The 18,085-nt window shown below is 42.3% G+C and overlaps 2 protein-coding genes across 2 annotated transcripts; both read left to right on the top strand.

The window, feature by feature from the left end:
- The first annotated feature begins 694 nt into the window (after positions 1-694).
- c15h8orf82 (chromosome 15 C8orf82 homolog) lies at positions 695-3,884 on the top strand. Its single transcript, XM_075486003.1, has 3 exons — positions 695-1,430; positions 1,586-1,634; positions 3,074-3,884. Exons 1-3 carry the CDS (start codon positions 1,266-1,268, stop codon positions 3,550-3,552), a joined length of 693 nt encoding a protein of 230 aa, XP_075342118.1. The 5' UTR covers positions 695-1,265; the 3' UTR covers positions 3,553-3,884.
- A 2,312-nt stretch (positions 3,885-6,196) lies between these two features.
- Positions 6,197-17,852, top strand: naprt (nicotinate phosphoribosyltransferase). Its single transcript, XM_075486000.1, has 13 exons — positions 6,197-6,670; positions 8,283-8,410; positions 8,493-8,575; positions 10,506-10,636; positions 10,722-10,837; positions 11,745-11,941; positions 12,297-12,437; positions 12,561-12,645; positions 14,103-14,183; positions 14,280-14,382; positions 14,521-14,678; positions 15,660-15,767; positions 15,853-17,852. The coding sequence occupies exons 1-13, from the start codon at positions 6,424-6,426 to the stop codon at positions 15,931-15,933; spliced, it is 1,659 nt and encodes a 552-aa protein (XP_075342115.1). The 5' UTR covers positions 6,197-6,423; the 3' UTR covers positions 15,934-17,852.
- The last annotated feature ends 233 nt before the right edge of the window (positions 17,853-18,085 follow it).

Below are 18,085 nucleotides of genomic sequence, written 5' to 3'. Positions count from 1 at the left end.
TCTTGAAGGACATCCCAAAGCTCTTCTTTGGATGTGGGCTGCCTTTTGTTCCGTTCTCTGCCAACATGATCCCACACTGCTTCAGTAATGTTGAGCTCCGGGCTCTGGGGAGGATTCATCCCTCCATCAGACCTGCTGCCACTGATTTTCAGCCCACTTCTTGTGTCCTTTGGCACAGCTCAGCCTTTTCTCCCTGTTTCCCTTCCTTAAGAACGGCTTCCTGACAGCCACCCTTCCATGGAGCCCATTTCTGATGAGGCTTGGGTCAACAGCAGATGGATCAGCTGAAGGTCCAGATGCATCTCTCAGCTCCTGTGTCAGGTCTTTGCTGGATGTTTTCCTCTTTCTTAAGGACATCACTTTCAGATCCTGTTCATCTGCTGTAGATAGTTCTTTAGGCCTGACACTTCTTCTTCTGTCCTCCACTTGTCCAGTTTCCTCAAATGTTTTAAGGACACACTGCACACCATGCTGAGATATGCCAAGTTTTCAGCTAACAGCTCTTTGGGAATCACCTTGTTGCTGCAGAAATCCTGTTTTCTGTCTGTCACACTGTGTTATCTTTGCTGTTTTTCACACATGCAGCTAAATAAACTGGAACAAATGATGTGTCTTTGTGTGGGCTGCTAGTAACAAACTTAACTTGTTCATCCCTTAAGCTAGGAGCTTTTTTTTAAATATACTTTAATGATTCATAAGTCGGTGTTAAGTGACTTACCAAACAAGAATCACACTCTGAAAATGGTCAGGTAGAAGGACTGGACTGAAAAAACAGCCAATGTCTGGATAAAAACTTTGAAAGACTTTCAGAAAGCCTGGAGAACTACTGCTTAAGACCACTTTAAAAGATTAGGGAAATATACAGAAGTGAGGGGGACAGAGACTTTCTTTTACTGCACTGTACATGCAGACGAAATTATCAGTAAAGACATTTGTTAAAACACGCAACTTTAATTATTTCTTTAAACCAAATGGCATTTTATGTTTAGGAATATCTGTCAATTTAGTATACCAAAATGATTTGTTGGCTATAAACTATCTGCTGTATGAAACATTCCGTCCAGCAGGTGGCGACATTTAAAATGCGACGACGTTGCCACAGTGAATCTCTTCCGGGTTGCTTCTCTGTCTCTGTAAACAAAAACATGAGGACACAACCGGAGTTTTGTAACGTCCTCTAACTACCGAAGCGCTCCAGTTTTCATTTGGACGGACCTTCCTCTGTGTTCCGTGTTTAATCCGGAACAGATTCACTCTCCACGGTCATGCTGTTCCTCCGGACTGCGGCTCTCAGCTGCAGAGCTCTGACCGCTTTGCGCCGCCTGTCCGCCGGCCACATCGCCTCCAGAAGCGCCGCTACGTACGTCCAGGGCCAGAGCCCCGAGCCTCGCATTCGGGAGTACTTTTACTACATCGACCACCAAGGACAGGTGAGAAAAGCCTGTCATATACATACATACATACATGCATACATACATACATACATACATACATATATATATATATATATATATATATATATATATATATAATTATTATGTAGATTTTTCTACTTGTAAGACACTGAGCGCTGTGCTTTTTGCAGCTTTTCCTCGATGACACTAAAGTGAAAAACTTTGTCACCTGCTTCAAAGGTAAGGTGTTTTCCTTTTACTCACATTAACAGTTGTAAACATGTTCAGGCCAAATGGAGAAATTGCTTTTTGTCCTATTGGCATATTATGGGGGGGAAAAGTTACTTTTCTGTGCTTGAGTGGATAAATTTGTGTCTAAAGTCACTACTAATTAAATCCAATCCAATTTTACTTATAAAGCACTTTACAACAACCTCAGTTGACCAAAGTGCTGTACAAAAAATAAAAACAAAGATATTTAAAAGAATAAAATACAAGAATAAATTAAAAGGCACAAAATAGCTATATAATTTAAAACGATAATAATACTAAAAATAGCAATTTCACATTTCAACATCTCACATCGTGTCAAAAGCCAGGGAGAAGAGATGTGTTTTAAGATGGGATTTAAAAACAGACAGAGAGGAAGCCTGTCTGACGTGGAGAGGCAGATTGTTCCACAGTTTAGGAGCCGCCACAGCAAAGACACGGTCATCTCTGAGCTTGTTTGTTAAAAACAAACAAACAAATGAATTAAAAAAGAAAGGATAGAAACATAACCCTGGCTCGTTTTTGTTTGTTTTTTGGCTGAAAATGAGCCACTTAGTGATTTTTAAAGTGTATCTCTGCCTAACTTCACTTTCAGATGATGCTTCATTCGCTGTACCTCGGAATTGAAAAGTTAAAAATAATTTGTTACTTTGATATCAACTTCAAATCCTATCATTAGCTATAATATTCACTGAACTGAAGAAATAAGTGAGCTAATATTGGTTTACTAGCTCCTTATTCAATGTTTTATATCCTGACAAGGAAATGCAGTTTATAATTTAATTTATTTTATTTTTATTGATGCACGTGTCTTATCAATCTTTTTAATTTTGTGTTTATTTTCTTATGTTCGGTCCTGATTTCCTGCCGAATCTGTTGTACACTGCTGCTGTTTTCCCACAGATTAAAAAAATCCCTCATTCTGCTGTTATTCTTCACATCAAAGATTCAATTAAGAAGATTTATCAATCTTTTTTTATTATTTATTTCTTTTACTAAAACTTAAGAGCTTTTTCTTTATGGGACACTGTCAGGGATGGACAGACTTATCGGGTGTGTAGTTAAAGAGCTCTGTTGGAGGCTTACGTGTTAAATATAAACAGCAGGCAGTGAAATCTTTATTAACTTATCGTTTTACATGAAAAGATGATTTTCTCTCAGCAGTCTCCCTTACCTCATTTGGAGACACAGTGTTGCTTACACATTTCCAATTAAAGGCTTATTTTTGACTGAATTAAGTAGCCTGAAGTGACTTTATATGTGCAGACATTTACATTTAGGCAGAATTATCCCACGCAGGTGAATCTAACGTTAATGGTGAGGTAACTGCCGACGCTTTTATTAAATCGTGAGGTTTATCCTGTTATCTTATTGCTCAGCAGCTCTCTTTTTTGTTTAATTTTTTCCAGACAAACAGTTCCTCGTCTTCTTCTTCAGCCGTGTGCGTTCGAATCTCAGCGGTCGGTACGAGGATGACTTCCCCTTCCTGTCCCTGTGCGGCAGGGAGAGGAACTTCCTGCGCTGCGACGACCGACCGGTGGTCTTCACCCACCTGCTGCCGGGCGCCGCGGGAGACCGGGAGGTGCTGTCGTACTGCGGCGGCGCGGAGAAGCTCGCCGCCCCGTTCCGCCCGGAGGCGCTGTACATGCACCCCGTCAGCGGGCGGGTCTACCACCCCTTCCACGAGCGCCTGGGGGGGGTCGGCCTGGTCCGGTCGGCTCTGGCCATCGAGTTCAGCTCGTTCTTTGTGTATCCACCGGACAGCGGCCAATCGGAGCAGCCCACACACTTTCTGTGGGGAGGACAGAAGCACGCGCTGACCAATGAGCTGGCAGGATGCTTCCCAACAGCAGAGGAGGGCAGCGGGCAGCAGGGGGAGCTGGGATAATGTCCAGAACTGCTCATGGGTGTAAATGCCCATCAAACACCTTCAGCTTTTTAATGAAAAGGGCTTGAAACGGCTTCTGGGATTCAGTCTCGATCGAGCGTGTTTGATGTGCTTAAATTAGGTCATAACTCAGTGCTCTCAAACCTTTTCACTCGATCCAAATTAAGCGATTTCTCTCCGTGTCCTCTCAGTGATTTTTGGTCACGGGGACAGTTTGGATTTTAAATCACGAGCCCCAGAAGAGATACTTTGATCCAGAGAGTCAAAGCCTTCCTTCTTGCCCTGTGATTAGTAGTCTCCTCACATACTAAATATGTCCTGTGACAAATGGGGGGGGGGGGGTGTATATTTATCACAGGAAAGGGGTGAGTTAAAGGAAGCAGTGCTGTGTCTCTGGAAGCAGAAAACGGCGCGAAATGACACGCAAAGCCTCAAATGCATCTCAGTGAGACGTAAAACGGAGGCGTGTTACGGTTAAAAAGTTGTGTTTTTTGTTAGGTAATAACAGAAAACAGTTTTTTTTAACCCAAGCGATGCAGAGGTTTGACACTTCGGCAGCACCACAGTTGGTTTTCTCTTAGAAAGGAGATGGTAGAGCGCAGAAAAGACTCGGGTAAAGTATGTAAAAACTAATCTAAAGGGATCTAAAGTAGCAACTATGGGCGACATGTGGAAAGTTCTCACTTCAGGATGATGTTTCTGTGCTCAAACGGTAGGTTTGAGTGGATCTCAGTCAATTCTGTCCAATGCACTTAAAATAAATCACATATTTAAAGAGCTTCATCATCAAAACACATATTTATTATCTATGTATTGACTCGTAAAATTCACTACTGGTGACTTTATATAATAAAGAAATCCCTGAATATATTTATCAGTATTATCATTTGTTTGCCCTGAGGGTGGGATTTTGCGGTGGAGCTGATTTCGATTCATTGACTCTCTGTGAGGTCCATCTCCTTCTTCCATCTTTTCTTTTCTTTCTCCATCTTTTCTCCGTTGGATTTGACTGTTTTTACACACAGCGGAACAGAATCTAACCAGGAAGGTTAGATTGCCGTGCCGGCATGCAAAACAGAAGAAATGTAGTCATTTTTCAAATTTCTTTCCTGTCGGTTTGTGAAAATTGGAATTGATTATAATACATTTTATGAAATGGCAATAATCCTCAAGCAACTTGAACTTTCCAAATAAAAAAGAAAGAAAGAACTCGTGTTCTCATGTGTTTTTCCACTTTTATTTTGAATAATTTAAAGTTTTGTTGACAGAAATCGTCTTTCATATTCTGCATCCCTGCAGAGAAAATATTTCCTTCATTTTTTTGTGTTCAGGCTCTCCTACAGTTCTGTGCAGCTGTCAGTCGACACTTCTTTATATATCGTCAGAAAAATGGGAAACGGATGCAGAGATTTACTGTAACTTGTGGAAATTCTGAGCAGCTTTAAAGTGAATATCTGCTCTGAGCTCCTTTCTCCTCCAACACAGCCTGAACCCTCTCAGACGAGCTTTCTTCCATGGAGCCCATTTCTGATGAGGCTTGGGCCAACAGCAGATGGATCAGCTGAAGGTCCAGATGCATCTCTCAGCTCCTGTGTCAGGTCTTTGCTGGATGTTTTCCTCTTTCTTAAGGACATCACTTTCAGATCCTGTTCATCTGCTGTAGATAGTTCTTTAGGCCTGACACTTCTTCTTCTGTCCTCCACTTGTCCAGTTTCCTCAAATGTTTTAAGGACACGCTGCACACCATGCTGAGATATGCCAAGTTTTCAGCTAACAGCTCTTTGGGAATCACCTTGTTGCTGCAGAAATCCTGTTTTCTGTCTGTCACACTGTGTTATCTTTGCTGTTTTTCACACATGCAGCTAAAGAAATGGGAACAAATGATGTGTCTGTGTGACTTAACAAACAAATAAAATCAGATTCCTCTGAAAATAAAAGTCATGTACGAGGACTGGACTGAAACTGAGTGAAGAAGCAGCCGACGCTTGGAGGTAAATATAATTAAATGAGGGCTGGATTTCAGTATTGTTTTCAGTTGTTGTTGCCTTCCATGATAATCCACCACGCACATAGAGATTTTTCTTTGTCCGTATTTATTTAGATTTGATTCATTTCAACTTCATAATGTGCAATATTATTTATACTTGGTCACTTTACTTTTTAGTACTTGCTTTTTCTCTTTTTTTAATTTCTTGTTCATGTCTGTTGTTGCTGCTGTGACAAGTGAATTTCCCCGTTGTGGGATAAATAAAGTGCAATCTAATCTAATCTAATTACCACTTTGTGTAGTTTTATACTCTGTCTTACATCTTTTTTATGTGGAAATACATAAAATAAGTCTAAACTCGAATAGAAGTTAGATATGACTAAAAAATGGACTGAGTAACAGTTCTAATGGAGCTATTTGTCTGAACACAGAGAAGTGAAGCTGGAGGATATAAACACTCTGTGAGGTATTTCTAATGGACCACTTTTAAATAATTATCAGAAAGTCTGGCAGCTTGGAGGTAAATATAATTAAATGAGGGCTGGATCAGGACTGTAGTTCAGTATTACCACTTTGTGTAGTTTTATACTCTGTCTTACATCTTTTTTTTTATAGTATTTATATGCAGATTGCACATGTGGAAATACATAAAATAAGTCTAAACTCGAATAGAAGTTAGATATGACTATGAAAATGGGCTGAGTAACAGTTCTAATGAAGCTATTTGTCTGAAGCTGGAGCACATAAAAGCTGTGTGAGGTATTTCTAATGGACCGGTTCCACCTCGGTCCATGACAGGAGGTGGAGGACTCAGCGGGCCTTTGAGGAACTGCAAGTCCCAGAGATCACAGCATCGGTGAACCTGGAGCCACCGCTGGACTAAAATGGCAGCGCCGTCCAGAAACACATGTGGGCTTCTGGAGCGGTCTGTGCGGGAGCGGGTCCCGCCGCTCCTCACCGACCTGTACCAGTTCACCATGGCCTACGCGTACTGGCGGGCCGGCCGGCACCAGGAGCCCGCCGTGTTCGAGCTCTTCTTCCGGGACAACCCGTTCGGCGGCGGCTTCTCGCTGTTCGCAGGTCAGCACGACTGTCTGCTGTTCCTGCGCAGCTTTCGCTTCACAGAGCAAGGTGAGCACAACTTGGACTTTATTTGTCACGTTAGTGGAGTTTACTAAAACCCCTTCAAACTGTTTTTTTTTTTTTTGTGGATCGGGACTTGTGCGTACCGAGCCGGTTGCGCAACACTCCGCTGCGCGACCCCCGGTGAGGTTTTCAATGAGAGGAGCCCAAATGCCAGCGCGGGTATTTCTGCCGGTTTTGACCTTTAACTTTGAACTTTAGCACCATAAATAATCCCAACCGAACTGCGTGCTGTAAAGATCGGGAGGCCCACATTGGAGCGGCATTCCGCTCATGTCCAGGGAAGTGAAACAGATTATCCTGCGCGCGCCTGAACCTTTCTGAAAATAGGTGATTTTTTGTTTTTTAAACAAGACCCCACAAAGTGGAGGTGCTCTGTTACGCATTAAGGCAGCTCTCACATATTTACCTAATTCATATGATTGAATTTAAGTATTACATTTAATGCGCAGACTTACTTCCAAACTGGAGTTAACAAGTAAACATTTTGAAGTAAATCACGGTTTGTGGACAAAGTAATACATTGACTCAAAGTATAATATTTTGCTGAGCTTTAAAGATCAGATTTGCTCCAGTGTGACAAACTGCTTACACACTAGTACAATATTAGCATTAAAGGGATAGTTCGCCGTTTTTTTGACAGGAAGCTGTATGACATCCCATATTAGCAATATCATTTATGAACATCTTCTTACCCCCTGCTGCGTCCTCCGAGTTCCAGCCTCGTTTTGGCGTTGACGAAAAGTAGTCCGGCTAGTTGGCTGGGGTTTAAAAAAATAAAGCGTTTTGCTTCTCAAAACCATATGCGTTCAACAGAGTAATACATTTGCATCACAACATCTTTCATCCAGAAAAAGTCAGACCTCACAATCTCTTGGCACTATTTTCTCTCCCTTCGTATCACTGCGTGCTGCCGCCCGCCAACTGCCGCACATTGATACGGTGTTTGCTGCTCGGAAGCGGGACTGCTCGGTCTGCACTTCGGTCTACACAGCAGGCAGTGATACGAAGGGAGAGAAAATAGTGCCAAGCGATTGTGAGGTCTGACTATGACTATGATGTATGACATCCCAGTGTATGACTGGGATGTCATACAGCTTCATGTCAAAAGAGGCGAACTATCCCTTTAAGCAGGATATTTAATGCCGGCCTGCTAGTTTATAGACTTTTTCTCTTTTTAATTATGGCCTTCAGTGAAGAGAAAGATACTTCCTCCTCCAAGTGGTGAAGCTGAAAGCATAGACTGCTCAGTTAACTGTTCATTAATTGAGTGAATCTACGACTCAAAGAACGAGGTCAGTTGGGCTTCAGACGTAATTACCAGCATGCTTCTGATGTGCGTCACTAACGATGTCTGCGACTCAAACCGCAGCTTCAGACATGTTGCCCTGAGTTTCGTAACAGTCGGACCTCTGATGCCTGCTGGATTGGATTAGCTGCACATCAGATTTCCTTCTGTTGTTGTAACTGAGGACATGTGAGGCGGCGGGACACGTGGAGGACACGTGTTTGTGTAAGAACACGTGTTTTGGGGTGCCCTCGGCCGCTGGTCCCATTGACAGCGCTCCAGCTGTTGTGTTAACTCTGTTTGTGGATACAGATGTGGAGTTCCTGCGCTCCGTCCTGCCCTGCACCACCGACCCCGCCTTCTTCCAGTTCCTACGAGGTCTCGACTGTTCGGGCGTGACGCTGCGCTCCGTCCCAGAGGGCACCGTGGTGTTTGCCAGGGTGAGCTGCGGGTCGCCGGGGGTGAAACATGTTGTGAAGGGGTCGGAGGGAGTAACGGGTGCTGCGTGTTTAACCTCTGCAGGTGCCTCTGATGGAGGTGGAGGGACCGCTGGCTGTGGTGCAGCTGCTGGAGACCAGCTTGCTGTGTCTGGTGAACTATGCAAGGTAACGAGGTCATTTCAGAGGAAGAGACTTTGACTGAAACCTCATCTGATACTCACATGGGCTCAAAGCAAGGCTGTGTTCGAAACCGCATACTACTCCCACTACTCCTACTAACTTTTTGAGTTAGTATGCGAGTTTTAGTATGCGGAAGTTTCCGGATGCATACTAGATTCTCCTAAATGTTGGGTATGCATCATGAGGTTACTACTCATACTCAAACTACCCAAGATGCAACGTAACGTCACGTCGCCGATCGTCATTTCCTGTCAAAACGGCAGTTTCAAGCTAGCTACAACGAGGGTAGGTTCACTTCCTGTTTTCAAAACAAAAGCACAAATTGTATGGTAATGGCTTTCCCTATGATAAAAGGCAACGGGTATTTTATTTTTGTGAAAATAACCGGAAGTGCGTTAGCTCACTGCGGCTAGCTTTAGTAGCGCCGAATTCGTGGGAACAAAATTGTAAATAGCCGGTATTTTTGTCAGGTTTTCAACACGTTGGGGATCTAAACGACTACTTTCTCGCCTGAAAATGTTTCAAATGTTGCTAAAGTTTATAGAGTTTAGGGCTTAAGCAAAATCAGCTTCAGGCCGGCTGATTTCGGCTCGGGCAGGAGCGAAATGCATTGTGGGTAAACACTCTGCATACTGTCTGATCGATGAGTATGCAGTATGGAAGTATGTAGTTTGCGGTTTCGAACACAGCCCTTGAGAATCTTTTGAAGAGATCAATTTCATCTGAATCAGGTGTGAAACATATAGAGTTTAGAAACTATTTTACCAGGGACGCCCTTCTGTGCAGCATTAACTGTGTCTATAACTTTGAGAAATTCCAGTTTTTCAAAGGACCCGAAGGATCTCCCATCATCGTGCACACAGCTGTCATTCCTCTTCCTCTCCGTCTTTATAAATGAATGATCTACTTGTTCAGGTTTAAATTTTGGGTTATAAAATGGCCACATCAGACGTTTGCTGTCTCTCGGGCTACATTTTGAGAGACTGGGAACACTTCAAAGTTGTTGACAGTTTTGCTGTAAACGGATAAAAGCATTCCTGTCTGTGCGCTACGCTTTACAGACTGTTGGGTTTACAGTTAAAGTTTTGACCAAGATAATTACGGCCTGTCAAACGGGAGAATAAATCCAACGAGAAATAACATTTTTCCCTCAAACAATGCTCCTCCCGGAGTGTGTTAAGGTCATTTAGTTTGCTAACTTTCCTCATCTTCTGCCTGCTGGTCCTCTTTTCATCCTTCCATACATTTCTGGGAAACCTGTAGCAGCAAAGTAAAGAAATGTTATTAGCCATTAATGATAATGCTGTTTAGTTGCAGTTCATAGAATTTCTCTCGTTAAAGAAATAGAATAGAATAGAAAATAGAAAAATACTTCATTCATCCCCCAATGGGGGAAATTCAAATTAGTCAAGTAGCTAAAAAAAAAAGATAAATATTTACAATGATTGTATATTAACAAAAACAATAATAATACCAATTCTAGTAAAATACTACTACTAACTAATAATAATAATAAATGACTAAATAAAAAAATAAATAAAAAAATCAATCAATCAATTTGAGAAGAACTCAGCAGTCACTGTTAAAAATGTGTCAATATTTACACATAAATACGAATAAATCACACGGAAATACAAGAGAAAGCTGTAATATTAGTTTGCAAATCACAACAGCTCCATGTTTGCTATATTAGGGTCTTTAGAAAAGCAAAATCATGTCCAGATGTACAATTCTTTTAGCTTTTAGCCACCTTTTTAACTGTCTTATGGAATATCTGAGCCTCGTGCAAAGCGTGTACACGATGATTGTTCTGGTGTCCTCGGTCTTCAGCTTTGGACTGAAACTCTACATTTCATGCCGCCGCTGTGTGTTTGAATGCGTCAGAAGTCATGACCTCGCTCTCCCCTGTTGTCAGTCTGGTGTGCAGCAATGCCGCCCGTTTCCGCCTGGCGGCCGGACCCCAGAGGAAGCTGCTGGAGATGGGCCTTCGGAGGGCTCAGGGCCCGGACGGAGGCCTCACCGCCTCGCGATATACGCACATCGGAGGTGAACGCTGCGTGTCTCATACGAGGATTCTGTTGGATTTTCTGCTCGCATAACCACAAACTCATGGCGGGTTTTTGTCCTCCAGGGTTTGACCTCACCAGTAATGTCCAGGCTGGTTTCCTGTTTGGGATCCCCGTGGCAGGGACCATGGCACACTCGTACGTCACCTCCTTCACCTCCCTGGAGGAGGTGTGGCCACAGGTGAGGACGTCCAAGATAATTCTGTGTTTGCAGAGAACGTTCATTTCTGTGGGAAATGGGACTGAAAGTGTTACCGGAAGAATGTTAAGAATGAAAGGAGCTGAAATGCATGAAACCAGACGTTTAAATGTTTAAAAACACAGTTTAGCTCAGCTAACCGTGACAGCTGTGGAGCTCATTGACTCACAATGGATGAGTGGTAATTGTTGATTGCACACACTGGAAAAAATCAAAGTCTTGCCAAGTATATTTGTCTCATTTCTAGTTACACTTAATATACACACAACTTTATAGACACAACTGCCTAACAAGTACTATTTCAGCCAGATATAGGGACTTGTTTGAAGACAATACATCTGGAATATCTTGTTAAATGAAAAAGTCTTGAAAACAAATTGTTTTGAGTCACATATCATATGAAACAAGCTTTTTTTTTTACATTTGAAGAGGTTTTTAAGCTAATTTCAAGATCATTTTTATCTCAAAAGTCCCAAATATCACATCTTATTTCAAGAAATCTTAACAAGCCGATTTTCACTAGTTCCATTGGCAGATTTCTTTTGGCTTATTTCAAGCAAAAACGTCTGTTTGTTGTTTTTCGTACTTATTTTTGGAGGGGCATTTTTTCTAGTGCACAAACAGAATGAGAGTGAGAGTAAAGACATGCAGCCGGATAGAAAGAAAGAAGAATTCGAGGTGTAAAACTCTTCTCAAATCAAATGCCAGTCAGAAGAAGTTGGTCAGAAACGCTTCGACCAGTAAAATAAAGCATCAAAAATGAGGAACTGAATAAGCCAAAAGTTCTTGGGATGGATTTATCGAGTCCTGCAGCAGCTCTGGTGTCTCAAGCTACGATGTAGTTAATGATCTGGGTTGTCATGTTCTTCATTTTTTTGTCTCCTCTCAGACCCTCGTGGCGGCGAATGGGGATGCCAATCAATTCGATGTCATTTCCCTGACGAAAGGCTTGCTGAGTCGAGTGTGCGAGCTTCTGGGAGCGAAGCCCGGGAAGATCCGGGAGGGCGAGTTGGCTGCTTTCTTGTCCTACGCCATCGCCTTCCCTCACAACTTCCTGCCTGTGATTGACAGCTACAGCGTTGGCTGGTGACTCCTGAATGCGTTTTTTATTGTTTCTGTGGAGCGATTTGATTTGATGCCTCCTTAAAGGTTATATTTAGCTGACATTTATCATTCTAAAAGGGTTTCTGACGCCTATTTCTCTGTATCTCTGTATGGTTTGTGTGGATTTTGCTGCATGAGCACCAGAAACGAATGTGTTATACAGGATTCAACCACTAGGTGTCACTGTTTCACTGTGGATCTGATTGTGAGAGCGTGTTTTTCCTGGTTATCATCAGTCCTGATGGCTTCGCAGATCAATCACTGCAACTAAAAGGCATTTTCCATGAGATCCGTGTGGAACTCGGGGTGACGCATGTCTCTGTGTCTGTGCTTTCAGCAGCGGCCTGCTGAACTTCTGCGCTGTGGCCTTGGCGCTGTGTGAACTCGGCTACAGACCCGTAGGAGTGCGTCTGGACAGCGGCGACCTCTGCAAGCAGTCCATCGAGGTCCGCCGTGTCTTCAGACTCTGCAGTGAGCAGTGAGTGAGGTGCCATGCTGCCTGTGTGCGTAACTGTGTCTTTGATTTGATTGGACTCCTCTGGAGGTGTGGACCTCTTAATTTCCCATCGTTTCCCTCTTTTTGTTCACTTCACATCTGCAGTTTCTCCGTCTCTGCCTTTGATTCTCTGATCATCGTAGGGACCAATAACATCTCAGAGCAAAGCATGACTGAACTCAACAGTAAGGTAAGTGGAGCAGAATTATTCATTATGAAACACTGTCATTTTAAAAACTTCCTTCTAGCTTATAAGGACCCTTATACCTTCCTTTATAACTTCATTTTAGCTTATAAGGACTCTTATACCATCCTTTATTACTTCCTTCTAGCTTATAAGGACCCTTATACCTTCCTTTATTACTTCCTTATAGCTTATAAGGACCCTTATATCTTCCTTTATTACTTCCTTTAGCTTATAAGGACCCTTATACCTTCCTTTATTACTTCCTTATAGCCTATAAGGACTCTTATACCTTCCTTTATAACTTCATTTTAGCTTATAAGGACTCTGATACCTTCCTTTATTACTTCCTTCTAGCTTATAAGGACCCTTATACCTTCCTTTATTACTTCCTTATAGCCTATAAGGACTCTTATACCTTCCTTTATAACTTCATTTTAGCTTATAAGGACTCTGATACCATCCTTTATTACTTCCTTCTAGCTTATAAGGACCCTTATACCTTCCTTTATTACTTCCTTATAGCTTATAAGGACCCTTATACCTTCCTTTATAACCTCCTTATAGCTTATAAGGACCCTTATACCTTCCTTTATAACCTCCTTATAGCTTATAAGGACCCTTATACCTTCCTTTATAACCTCCTTATAGCTTATAAGGACTCTTATACCTTCCTTTATAACCTCCTTATAGCCTATAAGGACTCTTATACCTTCCTTTATAACTTCATTTTAGCTTATAAGGACTCTGATACCTTCCTTTATTACTTCCTTCTAGCTTATAAGGACCCTTATACCTTCCTTTATTACTTCCTTATAGCCTATAAGGACTCTTATACCTTCCTTTATAACTTCATTTTAGCTTATAAGGACTCTGATACCATCCTTTATTACTTCCTTCTAGCTTATAAGGACCCTTATACCTTCCTTTATTACTTCCTTATAGCTTATAAGGACCCTTATACCTTCCTTTATAACCTCCTTATAGCTTATAAGGACCCTTATACCTTCCTTTATAACCTCCTTATAGCTTATAAGGACCCTTATACCTTCCTTTATTACTTCCTTATATCTACTTCCTTCCTTCCTTCCTTCCTTTATAACTTCCTTATATCTCCTTCCTAACTTCCTTATATCTCCTTCCTAACTTCCTTATATCTCCTTCCTTCCTTCCTTTATAACTTCCTTATATTCCTCTTCAAATCTCCGCTAAAAACCTAGTTATTTAGGATTGCTTTTAATACCCAGTAGATAGACACTTTTATCTTATTTTATTTGATCTTATTTGATTTTGTTGTATTTTATTGCTTTCACTGTTCTTTTATTGTTTTTATTTGTTTTTACTTATTCTTCTCTTTAGTGCTGTAAAGCCCTTTGGTACATCGCAAGGATTGTCTGTAAAGGGCTGTATAAATAAAATACATTTATATTTCATTGGGGATGCTCTGGTTCTTATCGTCTCAGGAGAACGAGATCAACGTGGTTGGTGTTGGAACACATCTGGTCACCTGCACCAAACAGCCCTCTCTGGGCTGCGTGTATAAGGTGATTTATTAAACAGAAACACACTCATTCAGAGGTCTCTCTGTTCTGTTCGTTTGTCATGTTAATATTTGCCTCGTGTTTGTGCATGTGCACCAGCTGGTGGAGGTGAGAGGAAGGCCCAGGATGAAGATCAGTGAGGACCCTGCCAAAAGCACGGTTCCAGGGAGGAAAGCTGTCTACCGGCTATTAGACGCCGAGGGTGAGAAACAGTTTGTTTTACCGGTTTCCACAGCCTCATTTCTCCTTTTCTTCTCTTTAGCGGCACAATAAATCTCTAAGAATAGATTTCATCCCACCCTCTGGTTTGCTGATGCGTGCTGGTGGTTCTCCTCTGCAGGTCATCCTTTCCTGGACCTGTTGTGTCTGGAGGTGGAGCCTCCCCCAGAGGCAGGACGCCCGCTGAGCTGTTACCCCATGGGCTGCAACAACTCCCCTGCCTCAGTTACTCCAGCTCAGGTTACCTGTCTGCGCCAGGAAGTGTTCACCAAAGGACAGGTGAGGACGGAGGTGGAGATCACGACGTCTGCTTTCACCCACCTGATCCTGTTCTGTGATGGTTCCTTTTAATTCTGCACAAAATCCCCTGAAACGAACACAGAAACAGGCTGTGTTCGAAACCGCATACCACATACTACATACTACATACTCATCGATCAGACAGTATGCAGAGCGTTTACCCACAATGCATTTCACTCCTGCCCGAGCCGAAATCAGCCGGCCTGAAGCTGATTTCCCTTAAGCTCTAAACTCTGTAAACTTTAGCAACATTTGAAACATTTCCAGGCGAGAAAGTAGTCGTTTAGATCCCAAACGTGTGGAAATCCTGACAAAATAACGGCTATTTACAATTTTGTTCCCACGAATTCGGCGCTACTAAAGCTAGCCGCAGTGAGCAACGCACTTCCGGTTATTTTCACAAAATAAAATACCCGTTGCCTTTTATCATAGGGAAAGCCATTACCATACAATTGGTGCTTTTGTTTTGAAAACAGGAAGTGAACCTACCCTCGTTGTAGCTAGCTTGAAACTGCCGTTTTGACAGGAAATGACGATCGGCGACGTCACATTACGTTGCATCTTGGGTAGTTTGAGTATGAGTAGTAACCTCATGATGCATACCCAACATTTAGGAGAATCTAGTATGCATCCGGGAAAAAAGTCAGTATAAGTAGTAGGAGTAGTAGGAGAAGTATGCGGTTTCGGACACAGCCATAGACTGCGTGTTTTACAGGAAATACACCCACAGTTTAGATGTATTTACATTAATAAGGTTTTATTGGGGCATTGTTGCCACTTAATCAATGTTTTTCACCTCGTGTGTCAGTGGTCGTGTTGATCAAAGACTGTAACTGTCTAAAAAAAAGGAAAATACAAGTTTTGCTTTGTGTTCTGGAGGGTTTTGAGCATTACGAAACCAGACGCTATGATAAGACTTTTACCCTTTGTCTTGATGAATGCGCGCTCGTTTTTTTCTAGGTCACGCAGCCTCTGTGCAGCGCTGCAGAAACTAGAGCAAAGGTCCAGAGCTCCCTCCAGACTCTGAGCCCTCGACATAAGAGGCTGCAGGAGCCGGACTCGTACATCGTGAGTCCCGATTGGATCTGCGTTGAATGCAAAGGCACGAAACGACACAAACAGATTTCTAACCTGTGGTCCTGTCTCCCTGCAGGTGGCGCTGTCAGAGAAACTCCACAACTTGGTCAAAGAGCTCCAAAAATGCAGCAGTGACAACTTTCTTTTAGCCAACTAAAGATCATTTTTCATGCAGATTTTTTTTTCTCCCAAGTGCCTGACACTAAAAGCAGAGCTTCCGTTTGTGCAGCACGGTCTTAATGAAGCCCGCTGGTGTGAACGCGGTGCTCTCCGAACACACACCGCGCTGTGGCCTCAGTCTCTCACATTTAACGCCTCTGAAACTGGGTTAAAATGACCAGAATGTCTGAGTCCGTCAGCTGGCAATCCTAATAGGGATAGAACACAATAACAATAACTCCAATCGTATTATTTTTGCTGTTTTTATTTAGAAAACTTCCAATCAAGCAGCACGAAACAGGAGCCGCGTGCTGCTACAAATGCAATCAAGAAAGCGGCTCCCGGTTTTACTCTCAGATGAGTTAATTTCTAGATGAACACGAGACAAAAATACGCTTAAATCTGTCATGTTTCTTGACTTGACGACTAAATTAAATGTACAATCTTGAATATGCAAATCTCTTCAGCAGATGGCAGACAAACAGCTTACATTAAAGAGTCCATATTTTTGAGATTCCTCCGAATAATATTGAACATGTTTTAATGTTTACTCGCATCCCTTTCCTCCTTTTTTCTGTCACGTTTCGCTTAAGCTCCCGTCTCTTTAAGGCCCAAACTGCTTCAGTTGACCAAAAAATAGCTGAATGGAGGCAGGAGCTCAGCCTTTAGATGCACTGTATTGCCCAAAGTATTCACTCGCCCATCCAAATGATTAAATTCAGGTGTTCAGATCACTCTCAGGAGCTCAGTGGATTCCAGCGTGGTACCGTAACAGGATGCCACCTGTGCAACAAGTCAACTGTCAGTGGTGTTATAACAAAGTGGAAGCGATTGGGAGCGACAGCAGCTCAGCCAGGAAGCGGTCGGCCATGTAAAATGACAGAGCGGGGTCAGAGGTCGCCGACTTTCTGCTGAGTCGATCGCTGCAGACCTCCAAACTTAATGTGGCCTTCAGATTAGCTCAGGAACAGCGCGTGGAGCAGCTTCATGGAATGGGTTTCCATGGCAACTGCATCCCAGCCACACATCACCAAGTGCAATGCAAAGCGTTGGATGTAAAGCACACCGCCGCTGGACTCTAGAGCAGTGGAGACATGTTATTATTTATAGACATGTCATAAAGACGTGGATGAGCCAGTTTGGTGTGGAAGAACCTCACCGGCCTACAGAGTCCTGACCTCAACCCGATAGAACACCTTTGGGATGAATCAGAGCGGAGACTCTGAGCCTTCTGTCCAACATCAGTGTCTGACCTCACAAATGTGCTTCTGGAATAATGGTCAAAAAGCCCCATAAACACTCCTAAACCTCGTGGACAAAAGCTGTTAAAGCTGCAAAGGATGGGCCGACACCATATTAAACCCTCTGGATTAAGGATGGGATGTTTACTAAGTTCATATGCGTGTAAAGGCAGATGAGCCAATACTTTTGGGAATATAGTGTATCGCTATAAAACAGCTGGGAATGAAAGAGTTGGAGTATAAATAAGACCGCGGTTAACGAACATGACGGCTCTGGTTCAAAGGATAAAAACATGACCTTCAAAGGCTCCTGTTGGAAATGGAGACTGTCGTGTTTGGTGTGCATATTTTAAAAAGTGAGGTAACGTCCTTCAGTGAGGACTTTAACTTAACTTCAAACATCTTTTAGATGCACTAAAAGCTGAAGGAAATTAAAAATTAAAAAATATTTATGAGCTCTTTAAGTTAAAGCTCATCGAAACTCCATCTGCTGAGGAATGGTGATCAGAAATGATGGGATTCTGGTGCTCAAGCTCAGATTTGCTTATTTTTTTCCATCATTGCCTCAAAAAAACTCAAATTCTGCCTGTAAACATACCTCAAATATACATGCTGTATTGTTTATTTTCATGTTTGTAGTCGATAACATTTATTAAATATGATCACGACTTTACAATATGTTGTTCTGGACTCATTTCCCAACGTTGGCGCCCTCCAGTGGCGGCACACGGAACACTGCCTGACAGTAATGCATGTCAGTGTTTTTGTGTCTAATTTATCTGCCTCTACAAATGTTTTTAAAAAAGATTAATTTTAAATATGCTGTAATAAAAGCTTTAAAATATATATTTTTTAAATAACTCTTTTTTTTTGTAATTTACAGCTTCTGATCAGACTTTATTGTTTAAA

Source organism: Odontesthes bonariensis, chromosome 15 (assembly GCF_027942865.1).
Source record: "Odontesthes bonariensis isolate fOdoBon6 chromosome 15, fOdoBon6.hap1, whole genome shotgun sequence".
Classification (NCBI taxonomy): Eukaryota; Metazoa; Chordata; class Actinopteri; order Atheriniformes; family Atherinopsidae; genus Odontesthes; species Odontesthes bonariensis.
This window is presented reverse-complemented; position numbering and strand designations above follow the sequence as displayed.